Source organism: Acomys russatus, chromosome 15, assembly GCF_903995435.1.
Source record: "Acomys russatus chromosome 15, mAcoRus1.1, whole genome shotgun sequence".
In the NCBI taxonomy this organism is placed as follows: Eukaryota; Metazoa; Chordata; class Mammalia; order Rodentia; family Muridae; genus Acomys; species Acomys russatus.
In genome coordinates, this window is record NC_067151.1 from 9,066,990 (window position 1) to 9,089,107 (window position 22,118).

At 43.2% G+C, this 22,118-nt stretch overlaps 1 protein-coding gene across 1 annotated transcript in view; it reads right to left on the reverse strand.

Moving 5' to 3' along the window:
* The window catches only part of Prkci (protein kinase C iota), a 56,652-nt gene that overhangs the window by 7,269 nt on the left and 27,265 nt on the right, over positions 1-22,118 (reverse strand). The window contains exons 3-13 of the mRNA XM_051157006.1: positions 19,231-19,320; positions 18,307-18,357; positions 14,036-14,121; positions 12,362-12,502; positions 9,264-9,318; positions 8,724-8,782; positions 4,739-4,915; positions 3,961-4,058; positions 3,360-3,446; positions 2,957-3,092; positions 735-822 (exon numbers count right to left, since the gene is read on the reverse strand). Of these exons, the coding sequence (XP_051012963.1) occupies positions 735-822; positions 2,957-3,092; positions 3,360-3,446; positions 3,961-4,058; positions 4,739-4,915; positions 8,724-8,782; positions 9,264-9,318; positions 12,362-12,502; positions 14,036-14,121; positions 18,307-18,357; positions 19,231-19,320 (1,068 nt within the window). The remainder of the gene's footprint in view (positions 1-734; positions 823-2,956; positions 3,093-3,359; positions 3,447-3,960; positions 4,059-4,738; positions 4,916-8,723; positions 8,783-9,263; positions 9,319-12,361; positions 12,503-14,035; positions 14,122-18,306; positions 18,358-19,230; positions 19,321-22,118) is intronic.

The window sequence follows — 22,118 nt, forward strand, 5'->3', positions numbered from 1 at the left end:
GTGGACACACAGAGGAAATAGCAGCCTTCAGTCGCACATATGAACTCACACCAAACCCCAGCACAGCAGGAGAGGGGCCACGGAGCCATGGAAAGTGACAGCTGCTGGGAGCAGGAGCTCGCCCGTGGAGGCCACACACCCAGGAGTATCTGGGCAGCACACACTGGACTTCATGAGTGAAGAGGAAGAGGACACAAGGTTGGGTGAACAGGGAAGTTGGGAGGAGTGGGAAGGGGTAGATATAATCAAAACATGGTGTATCAAATTCTCAAAGAACTAATAAAAATAATAAGTATAAAAGTAAAAAAATTAATGGAAGCCAGGTATAGAGGTGCACACTTTAAATCCCAGTACTCGAAGGCAGAGGCAGGCAGATCCCTGTGAATTCAATGACAGCCCAGTGTACAGAGCGAGTTCCAGGACAGACAGGGCCATAGAGAGAGACCTAACTTTGGGGAAGAAAAACAAAAAACAAAAAACAAAAAACAAAAGTGTGCTTCCTGGTGGCTGATGAGCACCCAGCCTCTGGGACTTTATCCTAGGGAAGCTGAACAATCCTATAGACTTTCTTTGGCTCTGGTTTCAGAATCTGGGGGTCTTCATGTAGGTTAACAGGACCAAGAAAAGCTTCTATTAATCAATATTAAAATGCTATAGCATATTATGTTATAGCTGGAACCACATTTAAAGCACCAATATAGCAGTAGCTAAAATGCCACCTATTTAGTTATTACCATAATCTTCTCCTCTTAAAATCTCAGGAGCAATGTAATTGGGAGTCCCACAGAAAGTGCTGGTAGTATCTCCAGGCCGCAACCCTTCCTGTCACAGGGGAAAAGAAAAGGAGGAAAAGGAAAAAGATAAGATACAAAACTATTCTGAACTCACCTCTTCGTTTCATTGTCTAAGCCCAGCATGTACATGCGATATGCTAGGCATGACCAGCATCACTACAACAGTGACGCCTACTAAATAACGCAAAGAAAACTTACTCGTGCTTGACATTGCTAAAGTCAGTTCAATTAAGACAAAACTACTTTTAAAATAACATTTGTTAAAATTTACTGCAAAATGGAGACCATGAGACTAAAATGAGTATCTCATGAATGAATCTTTTGTCCTGACATGCCTGTTGATATTGCAGTGCTCGCTTCTGGTCATCTTTCCTCTTTCCTATCTCCTGCTTTGTGATTTTAACAGCTGTAGGGTGGTCAACAATTAAGGCACAATACACGAATAAGCCAATAGAGAAAACAGCCAATAGTAAGTGGAATAGCTACTAAGAACTGTAACAAACATAAATGTATGTATACCTACTAACATACTCTTTAGAAGAGAATAAAAACGAACACATTAAGAAGTTTTCATGGTCTTCAATCATGAGATGCTAACATTCCTGTATCCGCAAACACCTGGTACACACCAACAACTAATGAACAGCAATCCCGGCAGTCGAGGGCTGTTAACCCAGGGTCAACCTCAGCTACACAGCAAGACCAAGCAAAACAAGAAACAGAAAACACAAGCCAAGCACTCAAAAAAACAAATAAACTCAAAACCAAACTAACAACCCAACAACTAAATATATTACAGACACTCATATATACAGCATAAACATGGCCGTCCATGTCTTGGGGGCAAGGGGAACGACAGAAGCCATGAAGATTGGCCCTTTGCAAGGCCGAGGAGATGGCCCAGTGGGTAACTCTCGCTGTACAGTCCAGGCGTCCCTTGAGGGCACGGCCACTCAGCTTTGCAGAGCTATCACCATGTCTCTGCTCCTTGTGCTATTGGTAATTTTAACTAATATTCAGACAGTGACTCAAAGACAAACAAAAACAACAACAACCCACTGTTCTAATTTGTAGATTAATATTCTTCTTCTTCTTCTTTTTTTTTTTTTAAGACAGGGTTTCTCTGTGTAGTCTTGGCTTGGCTGTCCTGGACCTGCTTTGTAGACCAGGCTGGCCTTGAACTCACAGCAATCCACCTGCCTCTGCCTCCCGAATGCTGGGATTAAAGATGTGTGCCACCATGCCCGGCATAGTCTTCATGTTTTATTCTGCTCTTGAAACTTATAAGAATCCCTTATTATTATGATTCTTCTTAAAACCAGAGAGAGAAAATACTATAGGAAAAAAAACCAAAATGGCAGAGCAAAAGGTATCCTGCATAGAAGTGAAGGATACCAGGAGCCACTGACTAACCCTTTTCACTATTTACAAAGAAAACTTATGACTGAGAATGATTTAGAGTGTATGACAGGAAAAAAGGTCTTCTTGAGTTTTACATACTTCAGATGCGTTACTTTCTAACATAAGATGCGTGGCCATACATTAAATCCCTAACACCACTGAGTGTTTATGGTGCCGCCTCCTGATGGACGGGGAATGCAGTGCAGACACTCACACTCTTGGGGACGTGTAGCTGGAGCAGGGTTAATGCGTAGAGCAGTTCTCAGACATTTTGAGGGAAAAGATCAGACCTCTAAATGAAACATCGTTGCCAAAAGAATAAAACACCAATAATAGACATATCCTGAGATAAAGTAAAATGCTTACTTGAGTGTTACCATATTTTATATTATAGATTTGAAATTTAAATATAAAAGCAGACTCCTAGAAAAAATTTCAAAGTAGGTTCAGGTCCATTAAACGGTAAAAGTTTAGAAGATGATATGCAAACATTGTGTTAACATAATGGGATTGAAGGTTATTTTTATTTTCAATTTTTCTTCAAAAGTGCAATAGCTTTCAAGACAGAAAGGTCCAATCAGTTGAAAATAACTAACTCTATTTAACATCATGGAATTCTGCAGATGGCCGGATGGCCAGGGAGTACACTTGTCTTCGGGCTAGAATTCCACAACATCCTGAACAGGCCAGTGATCGTTTCCCATCTAAACATGACATCAGTTAACGGGCAGGTTACGAGCCGCCGGGGCGGGGCCTCTCACCTTACACATGCCATAGTCAGTGAGTTTAATGTGTCCTTCTGAGTCCAGCAGCACATTGTCCAGCTTCAGATCTCTGTAAATTATCCCTCGCTCATGAAGATAGTTTAGTGCTAGGCTGATTTCTGCAGAGTAAAACCTTAAATTGAAAAAAAAAAAAAAAATGGCTTTGCTATGAACAGTAACCATCTGAAAAACCCTAAATATACAGTGAACACAAGCAGAAGGTTATAATAGGTAATAGGAATATAAGAATTCATCACGTAAATTAACCTAGTTCAGTCTCCTGCTGACTTACAAAGAATAAACTGGCAACAAGATAACTCGTTTATATACTGTTTTCAAGTAGCAGACACAAAAGGTCAGGCAACGCTGAGGAGAAAATCTAACTCAAACAAAGTCTTACCTGGCATGCTCTTCAGGAAGCTTTCTCTGTCGCTGCATGTGAAACATGAGATCCCCTCCATTCACATACTCTATGACAAAAAACAGCCTGAAACAGAAGCAAAGCCACACGTCACCGTGAGTGCTGCAGCCTCTGGCCCTCCCTACAGAGCAGCCACGGCAACAGCGCCAAGGCACTCTGAGTGACTCGCCTTTTGCCTACGCGGCCAAGCACTTAGTGGAACAGGAGGGGCGACACAAGGACACAACCCAGCGCAACCCGCTTCTACAGGGTTCCACGCTACAGCAGCAGTGGAAGCACAGTTTTCTCCATAAGTGAGTCATGTTAAAATGCCACTTAAGGTATAAAAAGACATTATGTCACAAGATGAGGACGCAGAGAATGTTTAAAGGGTCGGCTGTCTACTGCTGCTTCTTCAGGCCCCCCCTCTCTCACTGTTTCTTTCTTTACGCCTAGTAGTGACTGGAGTTACACGGGTATCACTGATGGTAGCAGGAAGTTAGAGGCACTCCTACTTCAGGAATTATGGGAAACAGATTCTGCTTATATAACATGGCAAAGAGTGTGAAGCCCAGCAACACTCTGCTACCTTTTACCTTACCTGCTTTCTGTCTGGAAGCAAGAATGCAGCCCAACAAGGAAAGGGTGGTTGGACGCCTGCTCAAACACATGCTTCTCCGTCTGCACCCAGTCAATGTCCTGTACAAAACAGCACAGACATCTACATCAAACCAAGTTACCAAAACTAGTGATAAATTTGTTATTAGCAAGTCATCACTGATCATTCACAAATGTTAACTAATTAGAGTAAATATCAAAACCACTCACTGTTGTGAAACAAAACTTTCACAAAGAGAAAAATACCATTTTAAAAATCTAGAATTATGAAACAGTCTAGACAATGTTGAAAACTCAAGTACTTCCCTTGATAATAATATACTTTGACTTTATTATTACTTAAAGCATGTGCTTAGAAAAGTAGACCACATGCAAAACACTGCAGTAGCATGATTCTGGTGTGTGTGTGTGTGTGTGTGTCTGTGTGTAGGGCACTCTGGATGTGGTGTGATTCTGGTGTGTGTGTGTGTGTGTGTGTCACTCTGGATGTGGTGTGATTCTGGTGTGTGTGTGTAGGGCACTCTGGATGTGGTGTGATTCTGGTGTGTGTGTGTCTGTGTGTAGGGCACTCTGGATGTGGTGTGATTCTGGTGTGTGTGTGTGTGTCACTCTGGATGTGGTGTGATTCTGGTGTGTGTGTGTGTGTGTCACTCTGGATGTGGTGTGATTCTGGTGTGTGTGTGTAGGGCACTCTGGATGTAGCTCAGGGTCTTGAGCATGCTAGGGTTTGTCTAGAAGTGGAAAGGCATCGCCGCGCTTACCTCATCATCATTGACGAGCTCTTTTTTCACAACTTTCATTGCGTAAATGCGATCTGTTTTTTTTAACCGAACCAACAGTACTTTGGCGTAACTCCCTCTCCCTATGACGCGAAGCAAATCGAAATCCTGAAGACCTAAACTGGACGAGGCTTTCCCACTCTCCCTGCTGTTCATGGCCTGTCGAGGACATTCAGAGCAACAAAGGTTGACCTGAAAATAGTCTGCTCAATACTTCATAGTTCTAACAACTGTTCTAACAATAACGATTTTCAAGTATTTTCTTAACATAAAATATTTTCTTGTATATTCTAAAACATTCAATGTTTAAGAGACTGATGAGTTTGAGAGTTAAATAGTAAGAACAGAGTTGGAATCTGAGGAATATTAAAGGATGTTGTTTAAAGAACCGGACAGATTTTAAGTACAGGCATCATGGACACAGATGAGTTAAATATGACCTTGATTTTCATGACTGGAGAACAGAGGTAAAGAAAATAAAACACGTGGGCTGGTAATAATGCTATCTGTTTGGTTTTCTGAACAGAATTTAAGTTAAATAGATGGAAGAGAGTGCTAAGAGTCTGGTAGACGCGAGATAAATGTAACCTGAGCCAGTGAGAGGATGACCCAAGGTACATGAGGTGCTGTAGGCAGGAGACATGCGGCAGGTAGGTAACAGTAGATTTGGTATTAGATAAAGAGATGGCAAAGTAACCCTTATAATTCATTCAAAATTTGAATTTTAAGCTCCCGCTAACTTATGCAGACCATTGAAGAGAATCTTTTATAAGACAGATACCTGCAAAACCAAAAGACCACCTTCAGGGCCCCTGCCTGTAGCTCAGCACTGCAGAGCCAGCAACACGTGATCAACAAATGTCCCACAAGCATAAAGCAGAAATCCTCTGCTGAAAAGTATCAAGAAAAAAGGATAGAAGAAGAGGGGAGCAGAGAAAGAAAGAAAAGGAAAGCGCCCTGGCCTCTGCAGGTACCCGCACTCACGCGGACATACACACACAGCCACACAGAACACACAAATATTAAAAACAATAAAAATACATTATTTTTTTAAAAATGGTCATGGGCTGGAGAGATGGTGCGGAGGCTAAGAGCACTGGTTGCTCTTCCAGAGGCTCCTGGTTCCATTGCCAGCACCAACATGGCAGCCCACAGCTGTCTGTAAGTCTAGCTAGTTCCAGGTGCTCTGATGCCTTCTTCTAACCTCCTAAGGCACCCAACACACATGTGGTACACAGACACACATGCAAGCAAAACTCTCACACACATAAAATAAAAATATCTAAAAACATTTCAAGAATGGTCACATTAAAAAAATTGTAAATAGGGGGCTGGAGAGATGGCTCAGCAGTTAAGAGCACTGACTGCTCTTCCAGAGGTCCTGAGTTCAATTCCCAGCAACCACATGGTGGCTCACAACCATCTATAATGAGATCTGATGCCCTGCAGGTGTACATGTAGGCAGAGTACTATATACATAATAGTAAATAAATCTTTAAAAATATAAATAATTAAAATTCATATTAGATTCACACTCAAGAAAATATTAACTTAATTATTCAAGAAGATAAAACATTAGGTGGAAAAGGACAGACACTAGAAATAGAGAATAAAGCGGTGAATGTGAGAAATCTAAATAAAGGGCATTGTTTTAACAGCACCACCACCACCCTGCACACAAGTGGAATTTTTAAATATGGCAAAAACAGGCCTGAAGAGAGGACGAGAGAGGGACTTAACTCTAAGTGCTAGGCTTAGCTTAAAGTACATCTTCCTGAAAATGATCTGAGTATTAACAGTTGTAGTAAATCTCAAGTTGCAGGATATATAGACCAATAATAGAATGACAAGCTTAAAAACAAGTTTAAGGCCAGGCTGCAGTGGCACACGTAATCCCAGCACTTGGGAGGCAGAGGCAGGCAGATCTCTGAGTTCGAGGCCATCCTGGTCTACAAAGTGAGGCCATGACAGCCAGGGCTGTTACACAGAGAAGCCATGTCTTGGGGGGTAAAAAAGTTTTAAAAAATCATGCATTGCCACTATCCACTCCCGAACTGGCTTAAAAGAGAGGGACTATACAAAGTGTGGACAACAATGACGGGCAGCTACAACTCTCACTGTTGATGAACTACAGACTCAGCAATGAAAGACTGTGGCCACTATCTCTTACACGTAGGTACGTCTACTGATTATATACTTAATCTGTTTATTTACTTATGTATTAATTATTTATGCAGTAGTGGGGATTGATTTTTATTGCATCTTATGTAATACTAAGGACTGAGCCTAGGACCTCATGTATGCTAGCTAAGTTTTCTACCACTCAACACTTAATTTTGAAACAGGTCTTCACTAAGTTGCCTACGCTGGCTCACTCCTGTTCAGTAGCCAGGCAGCCCCTGAACATCTCCTTCTGCCTCGGCCTCCTGCATGGCTGATAAACAGAAATTATAAAAATAATGGCATACTCTCTGTGAAATATGCATTTATGCTACATGAAAGATGCCAGAGGCGCCGGGTAGTGGTGGTGCTTGCCTTTAATCCCAGCACTCAGGAGGCAGAGGCAGGTGGATCTCTGTGATTTTGTGGCCAGCCTGGTCTACAAAGTGAGTTCAAGATAGCCAAGGCTACACAGAGAAACCCTGTCTTTGAAAAAATGGAGGGGGGAATCAACAGATTTACTCCAAAACTATGGCAGAGTAAAGTAACTGGGTAGACAAGATCAGCCACTGGGTGCTAATAACTAATTTAACATACGGGTAGGTAGTGCCTACTACTTATGCTCCAAGTTTCCATGATAAAAAGTTGAAAGACAGCCGGGTGGTGATGGCGGTGCACGCCTTTAATCCCAGCACTTGGGAGGCAGAGGCAGGCGGATCACTGTGAGTTCGAGGCCAGCCTGGTCTACAAAGTGAGTCCAGGACTGCCACGGCTACACAGAGAAACCCTGTCTCGAAAAACAACAACAACAACAAAAAAAACAAAAACAAAACAAAACAAAAAAGTTGAAAGACAAACAAGAGAAGCATAAAATAGCAGACCCATCAAACACCAGAAAGAGAAAGAGAAAAGGTAGTAATAATAAAGGTAAGGAATAATCTTCCACGGCCAGAAACACACAGATTTGGAAAAGCCGCTACAAGCACTGCTCACACAGACAGAAATGGCTAAAAAGGGTTCCTGCAAGACAACCAACCAGCCACAGGCAAGACATGACTTTCTTTTTCACCAAAAGCTTATTGTTTTAATTCATTTCTGCTTGAGAAACAAATGAGCTTTGGCTGGAGAGGCAGCTCAGCAGTTAAGAGCACTTGCTGCTCTCGCAGAGGATCTGAGTTCAGCACGCACAGTAGGGCAGCACACAGCAGCTGCTCCAGACGACCTGACACACCCTCCAGCATCCACGACCACCCGCACATACGTGGTACTTTCTTACACAGATACCCATAAAAATAAAAAATTAAATCCCAATAAACTGCCTAATTAAAAAAAAGGCAACTGGCTAGATGGCTTAGCAGGGGGAATAAGAAGCACTCGCTGCACAGGCCTAGCAGCCTAATTTGGATCCCTAAAGCCACATACAGGTGGCCGGAGAGTGTCACCGCCACATGCACATAGCAGCATGCCCGCCCCACCCCTTTCACACAGTAGCAATAATATTTTAGACAGTAATTAAGCATTTAATCATTTATAGTTAAAATAAGCAGTCAGTGCATAAAACAGAAGCGTCTACAGTATGTATATATTGTGGGTTTTATCTTAAAGTGAAAATAAAACTTCAAATTTCATAATTAAAATTATTTAATTAAAAAGTTAAACCAAGATAAAACTCAAAAAGTATTCAGTATTTTCCTTGTATTTGATTGTCATGACACAATGTCTAAGCAGATTAAAGTGCATGCTGGGGAAAATGATGTCTTTCTAACAGGCTAATGATGCTGAAAACAGGAAGAGAAACTAATCTTACCTCCTTTTCTTCCCCAACTTGGTCCAAGCTCTCATGACTTGAAGGATTATATGGAATTACTGAAAATTCAAACCCAAATATTAAAATAGAAAACAAATAATCATTGATGAATTTTGCATAAAATTTCTTTTGATGGTTTTTCTTAGTTTTTACATATGAGTAAATTAAATTAGTTAAAGCTTAATATTTGTCCTAAATGTGTATTATGAGTGGTGGGCCAGGCAGAAGTATAATTCACCCCTTTAATCCCAGCACTCGGGAGGCAGAGGCAGGAGGATCTCTGTGAGTTCGAGGCCAGCCTGGTCTACAAAGTGAGTCTAAGACAGCCAAGGCTACACAGAGAGTCCCTGTCTTGGAAACTGAATGAACTAACAAAAGAAAATGAAAGAAAGAACCAAAAAAAGAAGAACCACTGAAAAAAGAAAGAATAAAAGAAAGAAAAGACAGACAGACAGGAAGGAAGGAAGGGAGAAGTGAAGTCTACTATGGGACGTTACACTTGAGAAGGCCCCCAAAGCCATCTCCAGCTGCTACCCTTACCTGTCTGCGCATGGTCTGGATGCATGGGTGACTGGTCCATTGGCATCATTGGTTCCTACAAACATTTCCAAAGACACAGTATCTTAGAAGATTGTTATAAAGTCCCCAGATCTCTATAAATTTAGAAACGAAGTCTTTCAATGAGATGTATCACACTGACTTAAATGAAAAAAATAAGTGATGTGAATTACATTATTATGATTATAATATTTAATGATATAAAGCCAGATAATACTCCTATGAATGACAGAATACCACACTTTTACAGAAAAAAAAAAAAAAAAAGAAAGAAAAGAAAGAAAACCACAAGTGATTTCAGGTCAATTGAAAAATAAAACTGAGGGGGCTAGAGAGATGGCTCAGCGGTTAAGAACACTGGCTGCTCTTCCAGAGGTCATGAGTTCAATTCCCAGCAACCACATGGTGGCTCACAACCATCTATAATGTGATCTGATGCCCTTTTCAGCACTATATGCATAATAATAAATAAATATTTAAAAAAAGAAAGAAAAATAAAACTGAGATTCTCCCTTCCAAGTTACCTTTTCTCCCCCTCTGCGCTGCGTTTTTAAGTCTTTGGCAGGAAGGTTCTAGAATAGGCATTCTTGCCTTAATCCAGAGGTTGGCTTTAAGATTCCATAAAACTCTTAAAACTACATGCAGTATTTTGTTTGTTTCCTTTTTTTCCCTTCAAACTCTCAAAAATATCAATTGGCCAGAAAAATGAGAAGAAATACCTCTCAGAAATGGATTTGACCAACTATCTGCCATCCATTTAAGGAACAGGCTTATAACTGATGAACCCTCCAGGCTTGAACAGCACCAGGAACAAGTCAACTTGCGGGGAGCATTGTGTATGCAGTTATGACTTTCGGGGTACCCTGGCAACTGGCATGCCATCGGCACCGCTCTTAAGTCTCACTTAGTCACTAGCTGGGCACCTCTTTCCATCTAAATTATGAATATCAACTAAGACCATTCAAGACAAGTCTCATTTTTGTTGCTGAGATAAAGAATATTGACAAATGAGCAAGTTAGGTGAGAAGGGCGACAATTAATGCAGGATGCAGTGCATCACCGAGGGGACGTGAGGGAAGGCATGCGACACTCACAGGCCTGCAGCCTTCTCTCCTCATGGACAGCCAGATATACCCACGAAAGAGCACTGCCTCACTCGCAGAGGGTCGTCCCACCTCAAGTACTGAGCAAAGCAATCTCACCACCCACAAGCCAAGCTACGTAACTCCATGCTGAGACTCTTCCCAGGTGGTTCTATGGTGTCAAGTTGGCAGTTAACCAGCCCAAACAGAAACTTGGGTAAATTATGCTTAAATTTCTAGTACTTTTTTTTCCTCTAAAAATTGGACTTTCCTCCTTCCTAAACTATAAATTCATACTTAAAACTTGAACAAATTAGCTAAATAATCCTCACATAAACAAGACACTAGTAACCCATTTTCACAGAGGGGTTCTTTGTCAACTTGACACACTTGATAAGATGGAACCTATAATGAAGAACTGCCTCCATCAGAGTGGCCTGGGGACATAATTTGTGGAGTTTTCTTGACTGTAATTGAGGTAGAAGGGCCCAGGCCACTGTAAGTGGTACTGTGCCTGGGTAAGTGAGCCTGAGCTATATAAAAGCATGAACCTGAGAGAAAGCAGGAATAGCATCCCTCCACCGTCTTAAGTGAACTCCTGCCTGACTCCTTCAGTGATGATCGTGACCGTTAATATACGCCAAATAAGGCCCCTCCTCCTCCCAACTGCTGTTAGTTAGTCACGGTGTTTATCACAACAGAGAGGTATCCAGAGCAAGGTTCTATGAATAAACATGGGATACCTATGGATAACTGTTCTACCAGGCGATCTATAAAATACATCCTGATTTTTCTAAAAATGTGTCCTTTTTTTTTTTTTTTTTGGCTTTTTTGAGGCAGGGTTTCTCTGTGTAGCCTTGACTGCCCTGGACTCACTTTGTAGACCAGGCTGGCCTCGAACTCACAGCGATTCGCCTGCCTCTGCCTCCCGAGTGCTGGGATTAAAGGCGTGTGCCACCACGCCCGGCAAAATGTCCTTTTTAACCTAGTAACTCTACTTCAGGACCCTTAAGGAATTAAGATTTATTTGCCAGGAAGTTCGCTATGATTTTCTTTATAGGAAAACCTAGAAAACGATTCAAATGTCTAATCACAGGGAACAGAATAAATTATGTCCAAGACATATACTATCATGCTAAAAATGAAAAGGCTACAGACAGATATAAAAAGACGACCAAACCAGGATCAGTAAGATGGCTCAGCAGGGTAAAGGCGCTTGCCATGGAACCTGAAACAAATTCCACACCGGAAGGAGAAAACTATCTCCCAAGTTATTCTCCACCTCCACGGACGCTGTGGTACATGTGCATAACATGTGCACACAGACACACACAAAATAGAAAAAGAGAAAGATAAGGAGACTGGAGAGACTGCAGAGCAGTTAAGAATGTTTGCTGCTCTTGCAAAGGACCTGAGCTCAGCTCCCACTGGGCAGCTCACAACCACCTACAGCTCAGCTCCCACTGGGCAGCTCACGCCCACCTACAGCTCGGCTCCCACTGGGCAGCTCACGCCCACCTACAGCTCGGCTCCCACTGGGCAGCTCACGCCCACCTACAGCTCGGCTCCCACTGGGCAGCTCACGCCCACCTACAGCTCGGCTCCCACTGGGCAGCTCACGCCCACCTACAGCTCGGCTCCCACTGGGCAGCTCACGCCCACCTACAGCTCGGCTCCCACTGGGCAGCGCATGCCCACCTACAGCTCAGCTCCCACTGGGCAGCGCATGCCCACCTACAGCTCAACTCCCAGGGGTCTGCACCCTCTTCTGGCCCGATTCAGAATGAAATAATGTTTATCAGACAACTCAAATTTTGAACGCTGCCTAGATGGCATTTATATCAGTTATTTGAAGACTTTCAAAGTTTCCACATCTTCAGTGCACTGTAAAGCAGCCGTACACACTGTGTCTTCTGAGGTGTAGCTCTATAGTCCCTTCCCGTTTTACCCGTTAATGAAGCATGCCACACACACATGTAACAAAGGCCTCTGTCTTACCGGCGGTAAAGAATGGCGGCCACACTCAATTGTGACAAGCTTGTGGCACTTCTTATGAACCAACAGTTTGCAGTTGATGCACTTATATCCTTGTCGTCCTAGTCCCCAGATTCTGTCTGTGCAGATGGCACAGTGAGCACGCTGCAAAGAGTAAGTTTAAGAACATTTTATCACGGCCAGGGGTAGTGGCACACACCTTTAATCCCAGCACTCAGGATCAGAGGCAGGTGGATCGCTGGGAGTTACAGGCCAGCCAGGGCCGCATAACCTGCCTCAAAACAAAACAAACCCACAGCCACAGTTATTTCCCAACAGTTTGTTTATTATGCCTTTAATTCCAGCAGTCATGAGGCAGAGGGATTCTGATCTGTAAGTTCAAGGCTTGCCTGTTCCACACAGTGAGTCCCAGGCCAGCCAAGGCTATATAGTGAGATTCTGTCCCCAAAAGCCAAATAAATAAACCTAAAAATAAGTGGCTGAATTCCTCTCAGCATGACATCAGTTGTCAGCCTACGGCAAAACCAAACCAAACAAAATTTCCTCATGCATAATTTTTCTTCAAAGGCTATAGGAGATCAGTGAAAAATAAACAGAAGACAGTCCGTTTCAAAGAGACAGTGAATATACAACCATGTTGCTTTCTAACGTCAAACTCAAGACATTTTCATCTTCAAAAAAAATTTCTGAGTAATGAACATAGAAAAGGTGGCATATAATAAAGCATGCAGCCTTCCCACTGTGCAGAGGGCAAACCCAAGCCCTGCTTTCCTGGATAGCTGAGTGCCCAAAGCCTTGGCAATGCCAGGGCCACTGGTAGCAGGAGTTGGGATTCCTGGCAGTCATTTTTACTGACTTTGATAAATTTAGGACATGATGTTATTTGTAGAAATAAGATCCATAAATGTAAAGCTTTCAAAGAAGTTAAGCCAGGCACTCCCAGCACGCTAACTTCAACTACATACCAAGTGCCAGGCCAACTGTAGCAGCACAGTAAGAGCCTGTGTCAGAAAGGGGTGGGGGTGTTTCTAAACAGAGGCTATGTCAGCAGATTGCTTGCTCTCAAACCTCAGCTTTGCACCTAATGGCTAAAGCATCTTAGATAAGACTTAACTTCATTTTTCTCATCTATAAAATAGAAATATATAGAACTATGTCACAAGGTTGTTGTAAAGACTTAGTAAGGTACTTAGGAAACGGACTGGTATATAGTAAAAACTAGCCAAGTGTTTGCTACTATTACTGTTTCTAAACAGTGAAATTAAAGGGCTTACACATAAACTTTGATCATCTCTGCCTGCTTTGAATTGTATTTAAACATAATTTTCTTATAACTCTAATTACCCACGCTTTTTTTTTCCAGACTCATTTGGAAATAAGGTGCAGACAAGAAAAGTTTAACCTAAGTATTCACCTAATCGGGTCCTGGCCTGAGTTTTACAACCCTGAAGCATTCTTGGAGTGAGAGGCCGTGTGTAGAGCAGAGCAAAGCAGAGACTGAGCATTAGCTAGAATCAGCTAGAGGCGCTGCCACAGCAACGGAAGGCAAGGCCTTGGGCTTACGTCTTTTAAAAGGACTAACAAGACTTAGTAACAAACTATCTTTCTCTCATAGAAAGGAAAAAAGAAATAAAAGTAGATGTCTCAAACTATTAGAATCCAACAAAGTAAGCTTACCCTGTTGAAGCGCTTGGCTTGAAAGGTGTGGCCATTTGCACAGTAAAGCTTTCTCCAGCGGCGGGCCCCTCTGCGGTAAATGGATTCTGAAGAGAGATTGAAAGTTTAAAGAGGGTAAAGCTGAATAAAAGCCACTTAGTTAAATCTGACTTTCCATGATATTTATTACTGGAAAAAAATATAATAACACAAACTAGAAAATGAAAATGAAAAATGGGTCCACTAAAGGACTAGATGAAAACAGACACCAGGGAGCATCAACATTGGAACAGCTAGTTCTGCTTTTCTTTTAAAGAGACTTTCCCTCTAAGGCTTGAAGAAAGCTGAAGGAGTAAACACACCTTCACCTGACCTTACCAGTTACTGCTCTTGTCAGATCTAACATCTTCTCAATAAACAAATACAAATAACAACAACAAATCCCCTTTTCCCTTCAGAATGACTTGAAAGTAAGATGCAACATTAGAAACCCTCATCTGAAACTATTACTCTAGTTATCCGTAACTGCACATAATTACTGTGTCTCAGAAAACTAACTTTAGTATCACTCAATATAAAACTCATATACAAAATTTCTTTCTTTCTTTCTTTCTTTCTTTCTTTTTTTTTAGGTTTTCTCGAGACAGGGTTTCTCTGTGTAAGCCCTGGCTGTCCTGGACTCCCTTTTGTAGACCAGGCTGACCTTGAACTCACAGCAATCCTCCTGCCTCTGCCTCCCAAGTGCTGGGATTAAAGGTGTGCGCCACCACACCCAGCTTATAAAATTTTCTTTCTTTCTCTTTCTTTTTTAAGGTTTTATTTATTTATTATGCATACAGCATTCTGCCTGCATGTGTGCCTGCCCACCAGAAGAGGGCAGTAGATCTCATTATAGACGGGTATGAGGCACCATGTGGTTGCTGGGGCATTGAACTCAGGACCTCTGGAAGATCAGATCTTAACCTCTGAGACCTCTCTCCAGCCCACAAAATTTCTTAATTGTTGTAAACATGTCTTTCAAAGCTATCATTTTCTAGTCAGGAACAAATCACAATTCAGATACCGTGCTGTTATTTTTGTTTAGCTGGCTGGCTGGTTGCTTTTCATCTCTAACAGAATCAAAGCACTCGCTTAGTCTTATGTTCCAAATCCAGGTTTGTCTCTTTGTGATCAGTCAGTGCTAAATACTTTCAGCAAAAATAATATACAGGTGTCTTTTAAGGGTAGAGAGGCTGGAGACTCTGCTGTTAAGGGCTGAGGGGCTGGAGACTCTGCTGTTAAGGACTGAGGTGCTGGAGGCTCTGCTGTTAAGGGCTGAGGGGCTGGAGACTCTGCTGTTAAGGGCTGAGGGGCTGGAGACTCTGCTGTTAAGGGCTGAGGGGCTGGAGACTCTGCTGTTAAGGACTGAGGTGCTGGAGGCTCTGCTGTTAAGGGCTGAGGGGCTGGAGACTCTGCTGTTAAGGGCTGAGGGGCTGGAGACTCTGCTGTTAAGGGCTGAGGGGCTGGAGACTCTGCTGTTAAGGGCTGAGGGGCTGGAGACTCTGCTGTTAAGGGCTGAGGGGCTGGAGACTCTGCTGTTAAGGGCTGAGGGGCTGGAGACTCTGCTGTTAAGGGCTGAGGGGCTGGAGACTCTGCTGTTAAGGGCTGAGGTGCTGGAGACTCTGCTGTTAAGCACACCGCAGGCAGGGGACCCGAGTTCGGTTCCCAGCACCTAGTCAAAAGCAGGTCACCACTGCCTGTGACTGCAGTGACAGCACACAGAGGAGGGGGCTAGATCAGGGATGTGGTGTTCTCAACTCCTCAGGCACTGACATGTGCACACAGGCACACACAACTAAAATAAAATATCTTAAAAATACAATAAAAAGGCAGAGATTGTCCTATTTTTCTTATGGCATTACCTCAAAGAGGCATACAAACGTCACACTATCAGCACCCACTGCTGACAGTCACCTTCACAAGCAGTGACTGTGGAGCTCAGCTTCACTGTAGAGGTGCATCTTACTTCATGGAACTTATGTGTACGTGATATTTTATATAACTTCATCTACAACAAGCTTTTATCCTTTCTGGTTTGTTTTTGGTATAATAGTGGGTGCTGAGCCCAAGACCTCACACACGCTACATACGCATTCACTTAGCCACAGGTCTAGCCCACACTAAAGGTTTTACAATGAATGTTCGTGCTCCTCCTCCTCCTCCTCCTCTTCCATGCACTAAGGTTCGGTCTGCATGTATGTATGTTAGATCCCTTGTGAGTGGTGTTGTAGACAGTGTGAGCTACCATATGAGTGCTGGGACACTGAACCCAGGGCTCTTAACCTCTGAGCCACGCCTCTTTCTTAAACACACAGGAAGAGTTTCCAAGTAATCAAATCGAATCCATTTGCAATTCTGGCTACCCATCACTATGACACGTAAATTCTGGCTACCCATCACTATGACACGTAAATTCTGGCTGCCCATCACTATGCTATGTACTGTCTCCTAGTCACTGTGGTCTACTAGACACTGCAGACACAGAAATGTCCACTGGTGACGTTCCTCGGTGGTAGTTAACAAACAGTAGGAGCCATTTCTAAGCTACGTTAAAGCAGAGGTAGCAGTGAATTCACTATTTCAAGTTAAAGCAGGAAGCACCAGCTCCAGTGCTTAGTGTTGCAGCCCACTCTCCTCCTCAGCAGGGCCGCTCCTTTAGCACAACTGGAGCCGCTTTTGTTTTAGGCATATCAGCCACATCATCTCAGCGTGACCAAAAAGTATTCCTAGAAATCCCCCAACTATAAACACAGCTGGACACAGCTGGTCCTAACTGCTAGCTCTACTTAGGACCAAAGTCAGCTAGAACTGCTCTGTCTAGTTAGCAAAAATAACTTGAGTCAGAGCCGCCCAACCAGTTACACCGTCCACTCCCCATGTATGAGCTAATTGAGGTTTTATTTTTTCCTTTATAAGCTGACTCTAAAGAGCCTTCAAGGTTACAGTCTTAGCTCCTGAGTCTGGACTGCGTCCGTGATCATTAGTCTTAGAGTGTGGTTTGTGTGGCTATTCCTGAACCCCAACACTTATTCCTTGCAGAGCTGGGGAATAAAGCCAGGGCCCTGCACGCTAGTAGACGGCTGGAGCCTAACTCCTAACATGGAGCACAATGACTTTCCACCTGCCAGCAGGAGCCAGCACATTTTAGCTCACCAGACACTCTTATGCTGACCTACCTTCTATACCCATGTTTAGGTACTGAATTATTGCTGTCTAAAATTTAAAGAGCCAAGAGACCACAGCATAGTTACCAATTTTCCTCTATACTCTAGTTTAATATTTATTTTGCTAGGTAAAAAGTGGTGTCATACCTCCACAAATGTGCAGTATATGGGAAGCCAGGGACGGGTGTGTCACCTGGGAAGCATGCCACAAACCTAATACAAATGTGGATGGACACCGAGCTCTAGACAGCCTATGCTACAACATCTAGATTCTGGCTCTGGGGCCAGAAAACACCCATTTCCTCCAGCTCCGCACAGACAGCCAACATGGCCTACCTCTCCTTTCACTAGAGACCAGCAGAATTCGAAGTTTACATTTGGAAGTTTCACATAATTCAAAGCAAAGCATTCACTGTTTTTCTTCTGAAGTTGTGGAAATGTGCAGAGAGCGTAAATGAAAATGAGATCATGTGACAATCCCTAGCAATGTGACGCTGCGAAGGTATCTAGAAGTGATGTGCCAAGTCAGTATCTCACACGCCATAGCAAGCACAAGTGAACAAGTGACCGTACTGAGTGAGGGATTAGGTGTAGAAGTGCACGCACACGCATGCACACGAACAGGTAAACAGAAATGCGAAAGCCTGTCAAGTCTGGACAAATAATATGCAGGTACCCTTTTTTCAAAGATGTTTCAAATTCTCCACAGATTTGAAAATGTCTAAAATTAAAAATCATGAAGCCACATGACTTAATTAAAATGGCCTTTTATATGCACGACAGACAATTATGTAAGAGATAGCTACATGAATTCCACTTGGCAAAGCAGAGCTTAGGCAGTTACTAATATATTCTAAACTACAGTGAAGAAACAGCAAGTCAAACAAACTAGAAGTTCTATTTCTTCAGCCAGGCCTGGTGCTTAAGCCTAACTTCTAATACTCAGGAGGCAGAGGCAGGTCTCTTGGGTTGGGGGCTAGCCTGGTCTACAAAGTGAGTCCAGGATGCCAGGAATCTTGTCTCAAAAAACAAAGCAGCTCTATTCCTTTTCCCTTTGAGTGACCCTTCTCATGTGTGCAGAACACTCACTGTCTTCTCCTGGGCACGGCATTCCAGGACGCTCTGGTACACAAGGAAAGACTGAAAGAAAATAAGCTAAAATTAATTAACAGCATATTTACAAAATATAAACTTATAATAGAATTAGAATTCACCCAAATTTCAAGTTACCTTGAGCTAGCTGAGGCAAAATTTTAGCAGATGGCCAATATTAGTCTACTGAAGGTTCTCACTTTTATCAAGCCTACATAAAGTAAGTTTCTATGAAAATAAATGTGTCTACTCGGGAGGCAGAGGCAGGTGGATTGCTGTGAGTTTGAGGCCAGCCTGGTCTACAAAGTGAGTCCAGGATGGCCAAGGCTACACAGAGAAACCCTGTCTCGAAAAAACAAAACAAAACAAAATAAATAAATAAATAAATAAATAAATGTGTCTATAGGTAACACAGTAGAAGCTTAAATTACTAATTCTAGTCCCTTGTAAATAATCATTTTTTTTCCTTTTGGTTCTTAAAGAAACTAACTACTACTTTTAAAAGTCCTTGTTGTAGAGAACTTTGTTACAACAAAGGATTAATAACAAAAATCAGAGTTTTTAAAAGATGCGTACTTAATTAAGGAACACATTAACACGTGAAATAGTACCAAAACCTCCAAAACATAAGCTTATATTCCAGGATATAAATTTATATGTTCACCAAATAAGCCCTTTTATAATGAGGAGCATCTTGTTAAGTACTGGACTCTGTGGTGAGTTAAGGGCCACAACTGAGTAAGAAGACCCAGAACGAGGCCTGCTGACCAACCCCAGCGCTGTGCTGCTCTAAAACACTACTTACCATCACACATTTCTCCTAGACTACAAAAAGCAGCACCATGACACCTGGCCTAATTCAGGAAAACAAGGAGTTATTTAAACTGCAGCTCTGGGCAGGTGAAGTGGCTGCGCTCTTACCATGGATCAAGAGCTCAGAATCCTTGTTCAGCTCATAAAGCCTGAACGCTTCTTCCAACTCCAACTGAGAAGACACCGTGCACGGATCTCCTAAAAACCCAAAAAGGAAAGCACAGTCTTCAAAACCCGAGTGCGTGAACAGGAGGCAATCCTATAAACAGTAGCCGAGGGGGTGTTGCAAGGACAGTGTTTAGACACTGCCCTAGACACTCCTCTCGTGTCAACTTCTAGTTGCAGAGTGATGCATGGGGCTCGGACACCAAATGCTCTACATGGAAAACCAGAGAGTGAGGGGGAAGGGGGGGGGGAAGGGGGGGAGAGAGAGGAGGGAGAGGGGGCAGAGGGAGGAGAGAGAGGAGGGAGAGGGGACAGAGGGGAGGGAGAGAGAGAGAGAGACAGACAGACTGACTGACTGACTGAGACTGTTGTGCTCAGTTTGGGAACAGTCTCAGTAAGTTACTCAGGCTGCCCTGGAACCCATTTTGTAGCCTGGGCTGGTCTTACACACACAATCCTCCTGTCTCTGTCTCTCAAGTTCTGGGATTACAGGCTTATACTACCAGACCTGGGTACTAGTTTCTTTAAAAGAGTGAAAGCCGTTTCAGTGCCACACAATGGATGGTTAGGGTCTCTGTGTGGTGACTTTCTAATAGAATTTCTTTCACATTACAACCTTGGTCAAATAAGTGACAAAAACGAAACCACTAAAGTACTGTGGACTAAGAATAGTCCAGCTAGAGCTACTTAACCACATTTTTACAGACTCATTTATTTGATAAGTATTTTGCTTGCATGTATGTCTGCCCACTACATGTGTGCCTGTGGCGGTCAGAAGACATCTGATCTCTTAGACGTGGAATTCCAGACAGTTGTGAGCCACCTTGTGGGTGCTGAGACTTGGACTTGGGTCTTTTGGAAGACACTCGAACTCCACCTCCCCTCCCCGCCAGGAGCCGCCATCTCTCCCCTCCCACTCCTCCCAAGCACCCACAAGTCCCTCTGGTCTATTTGTTGCTGCTCCTAACCCGCTGAGTACTGTGTGCTGGAATGACGGCTGACCTGGCTGACTCCATCATGTGTCTGCAGTCATAGCTGCAGTGAAGGCATGGGTGAAGAGGCCACGTCAGTCAGGGACAGCACTGCACAGCACTCCTGTTCTCCACCCGTACATTCCTCGCAGCCCTATTCTGAGATGCCTTCCTCTGACACGTCCCCGAGCCTGTGGTGGGGAGGATGTTCCACATGTCCTACTTAGGGCTGGACACCTGCTCGAGCTACTCTGAAATGTAAGTGCAGGGTTGCAGTAGCACACACAGAAGAGGAGGAAATACCTCTCTCGACTAACCAGCCACAGAGCTGAGTCATCCCTGCAAGGCAAGAAGTGGCGTATGTCCGGGGACAATGGCATTCCTCAACAAACAAGTCACTTAGAGCTAAGTTGGGGCCTGGTCTGGATCCTCCCCTCTGCTCTTCTAGGCCTCATTCCTGTGGCTACAGGGGACATTCCTACATGCTAGATGCCACTGACTGTCCACTCCTCAACTGCACTTGGCAGAGAACTCAGCTTACTACCTGAGGGGGGGGGAGGAGAGGGGAGGGGAGGAGAGGGGAGGAGAGGAGAGGAGAGGAGGAGAGGAGAGGAGAGGAGAGGAGGGGAGGGGAGGGGAGAGGGAGAGACATTTCCTTTCTACACTGTCTCTACTCTTGTCCCCAGCATGGCTGCTGAGTCCTCACCTCCTCTCATCTTCTCTGAACATCTGTAACGTCAGCCCTGATAACGCTCAGAGCTGTGAGAAATAAGTTTTCAAATTACTAAGTTGTAAGGTAGGCCGCACAGAGACAGCCAGCCAGACCAGAAGCCGGCAAAGACAAGAGGAGCTGCATGAGTTCCATGTCATGACAGCAGACGATGGCAGGCAGGGGCTGTCTGTGAAGGACAGAGGACAGCGGAACTGATTTGGAAAGCAGACAAAGTGAGTGAACAAAGGGTGGCAGCACTGTCATTGAAGGCAATATAGAAAATAAACAATATACTTAAAGAAACTGGGGCTGCAAATAAAAAGATCATGATGACTAGGTAGGAGGTTCAAAGTACCAAATAGCTTCTTTTCTTTTTTCTAAAATAATTTATTTTTTATTGTTTTTTCTAAAATAATTTATTTTTTATTGTTTTTTTTTTTCAAGACAAGGTTTCTCTGTGTAGCCTTGGCTGTCCAAGAACTCTCTTTGTAGACCAGGCTGGCCTCGAATTCACAGAGATCTGCTTACCTCTGCCTTCCGAGTGCTAGGATTAAAGGCATGCTCCAAATTTATTTTTTATTGTATATGCATTGGTGTTTTGCCTGCATGTATGTCTGTGTGAGGGTGTCAGAGCACCTGGGACTGGAGTTACAGACAGTTGTGAGCTGTCAGGTAGGTGTTGGGAATTGAACCTGGGTCCTCTGGAAGAGCAGCCAGTGCCCTCAATTGTTGAGATATCTCTCCAGCCCCCAAATGGTTTCTTTTAATGGCCTATGTAGATATGGACACAGAGAAATGTAAACTGTGGAATCATTTTTTGGTGAAACTTAATTTCAAAAAGTACATAAAAGAAAAACATTTCCCTGCCAAACTTTATTTGGTTTGAAAATAAAACTGTCTCTCCTTTCCATTTCTAACCATAAGTCTCAAAAATAGGAAACATACTAAGGTCAAAGATAAAATACATGCAGCTTTTTAAAAAAAAGATTTTATTTATTCATTATTTATACAGTATTCTGCCCCCATGTGTGCCTGCATGCCAGAAGAGGGCACCAGAGCTCATTACAGATAGTTGTGAGCCACCATGTGGTTGCTGGGAATTAAACTCAGGCCCGTCAGAAAAACAGTGTTCTTAACCTCTGAGCCAT